Consider the following 7,151-nt stretch of genomic DNA (forward strand, 5'->3'; position numbering starts at 1 on the left):
TTTCCGTTTAGCGCATCTGCTTCCGATACGTAGGTATATACTTGGAGACTCCGCGCAGTTGGGCAACCTCGTCCTTTTCTTCATCCTCCCTCCGTGTCCCTTACCGCTTCTGCTTACGTCGGCTCTGCCTGTAAGTGTACACGCACCCAACGATGATTAACGCCCAGCCCAGTTGTAATGAAGGGAGGGAAGGCGCGTGAACGTATAAATGCGAGCGTGTGCCGCGTGCAAATCGCGCGCAAATTAATTTCTGTCACTCACGAAAGATGCAATGCGCCAAGAGTTTTGCGTACGCGTGCGAACGTTGGCCCAAGCGTGTATGGATATATGTATATACACAACCCATGGCAGAGCGTCGTCGAATGAAGAGGGAGCGTGTCGCAGACTCGGGGGGTGAAATTTGCTGGCTTGGGTCGTTTTCCCGCGAGAGTTATGGACGTTCTTCAGTTCGCCCAATGGCGCGGAAAATTGATCGTCGCGAGGGCGCGATCGTTTAATCGAATGGCGTGTAGCTTATGATTTTTTTCTTTCTTTTTTTTTTCTTTTTTTTTCAATGTCCCATTGGTTTGGCCCTGTATTAAAACCAAACGAAACTCCTTCTAGTTCCCGGCTGGAGCGTCGCGGGGAAAAAAGTGGAGGACAATCAGAAAAAAAAGTGGCAGAAAAAGCCGTCCTTTCATTAATCCTCGAAGAGTCAACGCTTTTTCTCGAAGGGGGTTGCAGCCTCCCCCTAAGCATGCACAGCTCGAAGACACACGGCCCTTTCACGCCCGACCCTTTTTTTCCTGCGCGCAGCTCTCGTATGATCGATGCTGGGGATCATCTGCCGAGCGGGACGGCGTAAATCAAAACAGGCTTCCTTTGCCGGGTACGCACACGCCGGCCGCGCGAGCAGCATCTGGAAATCTCGGACGTTGCGATGATGAATTCGAGCTGTTCTTGTGAGTAAGATTCTTCGATGAATCGCCAAAATTTGTCGTAAAATGTACTCATAGTTATTGACAACAATGTGCTGAAGTATTGACTCATATTGTACTTTGAATGTTACCCGAAATCGGTGAGGATCAGGAGGAAAATAATAAGACCCTTGTATCGAGTATAGGAACGCGAAGTGGTACACACCAAGTAGATCGTGATGAGGATGGGGTGGAGGAGGTACAAAAAATCTCGTTCGGGCGATGAACGAGTCGGGATTAAATAACAGACGGGGCATTGATTGCCGGGGTCCCTCGAGCCTTGTAAAATCCGAACGAAGAGCCCCTACCCTACACAGGAGTCATCTCTTTTCCTTTTAGCTCTCGTTGCCTCCTGCCAAGCTAATTTGTTGGCAAGCACGTGTGCATATATGTATACACATCCAGCTCCTGTTTTAATATTTTACAAAGCACGTGCGTGTGTGATATTCGTTCCCGTGAAAAATGTGCCGGACTCCCCTGTGCCCAGCTTCATTGTACAGCCATCGGGTGCAGAGGAGCAGTTTGACATTCTAATTGTACACGAAAACACATGCTGCACTGAGAGAAGAAAATAATAAAAATTGTAGAGAACTTCCAACAAAAATTACCATTCCACACAGTAAATCAGATGCAAGGTATCAAAAAAAGATCAAATTATTATTTTTAACAGTCAAAACTATTGTTTTAACAGTAAAAATTGTAGTTTCAATCGCTAGAGTATTATGGTTAGAACAGTAAAAATTACCATTTTGGTATAACAAACCTTCAAATGATCGGTTGATAAATTTTACTTTCCGGCATAGAAATTTTTATTGTTCTAAGTATAATTTTTACTTTTCGAAGCATAATTTTGACTGTTGAAACACTAAATTTTTGCTGTTAAAGATAATAATTTATACCTTTTTTACCAGTTTGCATCCGATTAACCGTGTAGAATGGTATTTTTTGCTGGAATTTCTCTATAATTCTTATTGTTTTTTTCTCTCAGTGTACTACATTTCTACTCGGGTCCAAGTTTGACGCACAATTGATTAGATTTGTTCAGCTCAGAGGAGCTTGGAGGACCACCAAAGCCTCTAAAACTATACAGTTCAATGTATATTTACACTCAGGCCTTCGAGCACCCCCTAAGCTAAAACCTCGAATAAACCTACGTAAAAATCGGTTATTTTTGGTTTGCTACATACTTAAGTATATAAGTGGACATCTAGAAGTCAGATTTTGAAAAATTGTAAAAATGTGATTGAATATTACAGATAAAATATATATGAAGATGATCTGTTGTAAATGAAGCTTCTGATTTATTATTTAAGAAAAAAAAAAAAAAAAAAAAAAAAAAAAAAAAAAAAAAAACCCATGCAAACTAAATTGGTTTAAAATAAAAGTTCGGAGGTTGGCGCGCTAAGCTCTACCTAGTTGATGTAAAAATTAAAGCCACTCTCGCGTGATGCTCTGCGTCTGGCGGCCTCTCGTCTCCTTCCGAGTTTTACTTTAGCACAAAGTGGTGTCGTCAAAAGCGTAAAGGAGGAAGACGTCCTTCCCCCGTTCCTTCTCCTTTTCGAGTGTAAATAGCTGAAACTCTCGTGGATGCGACCAAGCGCGAATCGACTGGTGCGCCGGAATCCCTCTGCCAAGCAGAGGAGCTGTTGTCTGAGCAGCCGCGGAAGATAAAGATCTGAGGAATAGTTTGCGCGAGTTCGAGCACGACGGTGTATCCGAGATATGCAAAATTGCGGGGATAAACTTTACTCGCCTGGGTAATCACGTCAAGTGGAATAATGTAATTTTTACTGCCGATCGGAGCCCCACTCGAGGTAACTCGAGCCAAATACTTTTCTACGGGTTTTTAGAATTTCAATCTCATTTTGCATGGCATGATGATTACACGTATCCTTAAGATCTAAAAATAAAATACAATGTGTTCAATTCAATATTTGAATTTTCTCTGAATTATTGATTTTAATATTCAAATATTTGTAAATTACTTTCGTTTTCGTAAAAACTTTAATTAGCAATGTCTCTGAGTGAGAAAAAAAGTATAGCATATCACAGAGAACGTACTAAACTGTGTCCTTGGCGGGATACGGAAAAAGGTCGAAGATTTCACAAGAGCTTAGAGAGAAGTTGAGGAAAATCGTAGAAATTTTTATTTTTTATTTTTATTGCAACTGGGCTTGGTAATGGTTTCGTAAAATGATGGCACTGAAACAAAAAGACGGCATTATAAACTCCAGGTCAAACTTTTTCACCATATCTTTTGAATAATTCAGTGTGGCTTTTCAAAAAAAGAAAAAAGTTGGACGCCGCAATAATCTATTCCGGATAATCTCCGCGATTTTTCATGTAATCCCTCGTTTTCGTACAATTCACAAGCAAAGAGGTACTTGAAGGAACAAGACGTAGAAAGAAGGATCGACGAAAAGTGCGAGTCTGAGGAGTATTAAGGAACTTGTAAAGTTGTACTGGAAAAAGAATAGCGAAGATGCAGGAGTCTTGGAAGGGACGTAGGTAAGAGAGCTTTCGCCAAATTTGCAAAATCCAAGATTTCGTATTAGGAACCCACGGAGAGTTGAAAACTTTTCTCCGTCGAAATCTGAATATTATACGCGAACTATTTCACCGCATCCAACGACTTGTATGTATAATACGGGCACCTATATCGCTCATGTCACGATTTCGTTTTGAGGCGGCTCGACTGAAGGAAGAGCGATGAGAAGAAATTTCTGGAATTCGCTTTGCCCCTGCCACTACTGTACCGACTCTGCTCGGCTGTGCTCTGATGGCGAATGCATATTTCACGCGTTTTCCAAGCGTCAAGTGTTGCCGAGGACTGACTTTGCAGCTAAATTTGCGCGCATAAGGCGTTTGTCGTTGATGAAATATCGACGGGATTTGAAGGGATGTATATTTCAAAAGTGGCAATGAATTCAAGAGATTTCTTTGTCACGGCTCTTTCTCTGCTAACAGCAAACGATATTTTTCAAAACTTTTACGTATTGTCTGCCGAAGAAATGCCAGGTAGAAGCATGATTGAACTTACGCAAATACCCATAACTTTATTTTTTTTAAGTGTTTCGACAATAAAACAAGCGGCTTTCATACAAAACACTATGTTTTGCGTGTAAGGCACGACCAATCTACAAGGTGACAGAGCAAAAAGTGCAATTTGAATAACAGAATTAAATTTTAATATTATTTCATGATCATATCCAAATGAGTTTTAGTATCCATATGCTAACTTTGAATTTCAACTAACAAATGCATTTCAGCCATTTTAAAACGCGTTTTTTGATATCAAGTGTCTTTATGACAACACTATGGACAAAACGGTCAATGAAAAAAATGTATTTTTAGAAGGTTTACAATTTTCGTACTAAATGTGTCTGACAATGTGCTGTTCAAAAATTAGGTGGTATAAAACGATTTTTTAGCTATTTTCAAACGATTTTTGTCGACTAAAAAATTAAGATGACATTTTAGAGAAAAACTTACTGTACAAAAAAGATTTATTGTATTGAGCTCTACAACTATTGTACTTAACATTTTAATATAGAATTAGAATTTGTTTCTGCAACAGGTAAAAAACGTTTTTTTCGCTGTTTTCGCGTTTATTTTACTTCATATACAGCGTTTGCATTGCAATTAAGAGCAAAGCGTATGATACCAAAAAGTTGTATTTCAACGAGATCTAGAATTCTGTCTTTGAACTCGAACGTGTAAAATGTATGTAAAAAAAGTTTTCCTTTCGATGAAAATTGTCCAAATGTAAACCATCGACTTAGACATCCAACTCGAAGTTACCAACGAATTTCCAGACCATTTGGATCATAATTACTTGAGTTAGTCGAAAAACTTGATGACGTATACATACACACATACATACACCATGTGACCAACTCAGATCACCCTTATACTAAACTAAAAATTATCATTATACTAAAAATAGATGATTCATAAGTGGTTGCACTTTTTGCTCTGTCCAAATTATAAGGCACTCCCATACATTAGTCATGCCTAGTTACATAACAACTACCCTGGTAGAAATGTTACTACATAAACTGGCTAGAAACTCGTCAACACATGAGTTTCTAGCCAGTTTATGTAGTAATTTTCTACCAGGGTAAGTATATTTCGAGTAGCGTCAGAGACAGTAATAGGTGAGCAACCATTGACATTAGAGAAGCTTCTAGGTCTTCCAAAAAAACCTGGAGAGCCTATGAATAACTCTAAAACAGTTCTATTGGATGCAATACTCGTGACATTGGCATCAAAGAGTTTTCAAATGAATCATCCATTGTCTTGGCGGATGCGTCGTTGTGTGAGCACAGATGCACCTGCTGTTCATTGTCAGTTTACCTGACGTGGAAGGTAAGACATTTATGTTTGAAGGAAAACGAGTATAAAACGCATTTTGAAAGGTCGAAATGTTCAGAGTCAAGTTCGACTGGTTTATCGCCTGGGTGAGAAGGGGCATGGCTGGCAAACTGCTTTGCGGACTTTTTGCTCTCGCGACTGGCGCCACGGCCGCTTCGATATCTGGATCGGCTGGCATCGATCCTTCGCAAGTACTTAGCTTTGATAAATGGTCAAAAACCTTTTTGAAAATCACTTTATCAACGAGTTCTGTATTTGGCATAACTTTCACCGATTATTTTTAATACCACTTTGTTCATTGATTGCAGGTATATATTGGCGGCAGACTCACTTTCCCACAAATACCCGGCATCAATGCCCCGCTGTTCGGCTGGATAGGTGACATCCTAGGCTTCGGTGGACTGCCACGCTTGGGTAGCATTTCTAGTTTTGGAAACCTGCCAGGATCGGGCAGACTTGACGGCAGTGGTAATTTTCCAGGCGTCGGTAGCACTCCTGGCAATGGTGGCCTCACAAGTTTCAGTGGTTTTGGTGGAAACAGTAGAGATAGCTTTTCAAGTTCCGGTGGTCTTTTCGGTTTAGGAGGTAACAACGAAAATGGTCTCACAAGCTACGGAAGTCTTCCAGGTCTGGGTGGCATCCCAGGTTTTGGTGGATTTCCAACCTTTTCGGGTCCACCAGGCGTTAGTAGCCTGCCAGGTTTCGGAGGAAACGATGGAGAAAACGGCAAATCCGACTTGAGTGGAATTTTCGGGCCATTCGCACCCTTTCTACGCCAAATACCCATACTCAACCTCTTCATACATGGCACCGATGGCAACAGCAACAGCCCATTCCCAGACTTCACCAACCTGGACAAAACCCTTGAAACTCTTAGAGGTTCAAATGGCAGTCGCACTGGCAACTATAGCCTGCCATCTTTCACTCTTCCCGACACCAGCCAGGGGCCATTTATTCCTGGACTCTCGGAAGCTCTTGAGGGCGCCCGTAAGAATCTCAAGATAGCCCTTAACATCTCTGCCGACATCAGCTCCGGGCTTCGCGACGCCGTGGCAGTTGCCCTGGACAGCGACCATCCTGCCGACAGTATTCACATCATCATGAACACGATTGCCAGCGTTTACAGTACGGTCGCGGCCCATTGTCCGTTTCTGGTAGTCGGGTCTAGGGTCTTCCACGAGGGAGTCAGACTGGCAGGGGAAGTCGCTCGGTCTATCGTGAACATTACAGCGGGAACGGAGGGTGGTTGATGCCACGATTTTTTCTCACTTTAATACAACTTTATTTCTTGAAAAAACAGTTTTTCTCGGCAATACTTTTTCTCGCCTTGTTTGCGTGCAACAACTGTGGACTTTTGGATTAATAGTTTTGGTAGGATAACTTGATTTTTAATACTAGCGGTTTTCAAGTACGCCAGTACACAATGTAACATAACAACACCTTGTTTGATTAAAAAATAAAAATAAAAATTACATTACGAAAATCTTTATCCAATTGCTTTAAAATTAACCATCCTTCTTTCAATCGTACATCATGAAAAACTGTTTTAAAGTTTTACACCGTTCGACATTCCAAACGGGTGCTCATATAACTTATAAAAACTTTTCTTTTTCCTCGCAAGCTCTATTTCCTTCTCTTTTTTATTTCTTCAAAAAAAAAAAAACCTTGGCGAAAAAACGCGGCGATTCGCTCTATTTACACTTTAATATTTAAATTGCCCGTAAGCGCTCGCGGAAAAATCCGCTTTCAGGCCCCTCTGTCGCTCCCCTTTCTCGGCTGCTCGGTGGAAAAATCTCTCGCCGAACACCGGCGTCGTTGCAA

The 7,151-nt window shown here is 41.2% G+C and overlaps 1 protein-coding gene across 1 annotated transcript; it reads left to right on the plus strand.

Moving 5' to 3' along the window:
* The first annotated feature begins 5,395 nt into the window (after positions 1–5,395).
* LOC106642337 (uncharacterized) lies at positions 5,396–6,819 on the plus strand. The gene is made up of 2 exons (XM_014357088.2): positions 5,396–5,521; positions 5,639–6,819. The coding sequence occupies exons 1-2, from the start codon at positions 5,429–5,431 to the stop codon at positions 6,578–6,580; spliced, it is 1,035 nt and encodes a 344-aa protein (XP_014212574.2). The 5' UTR covers positions 5,396–5,428; the 3' UTR covers positions 6,581–6,819.
* Positions 6,820–7,151: the final 332 nt, after the last annotated feature.

Source organism: Copidosoma floridanum, unplaced genomic scaffold (genome assembly GCF_036245765.1).
Source record: "Copidosoma floridanum isolate Cflo_tuat_1 unplaced genomic scaffold, Cflo_Japanese_pri ptg000006l, whole genome shotgun sequence".
Taxonomy (NCBI): Eukaryota; Metazoa; Arthropoda; class Insecta; order Hymenoptera; family Encyrtidae; genus Copidosoma; species Copidosoma floridanum.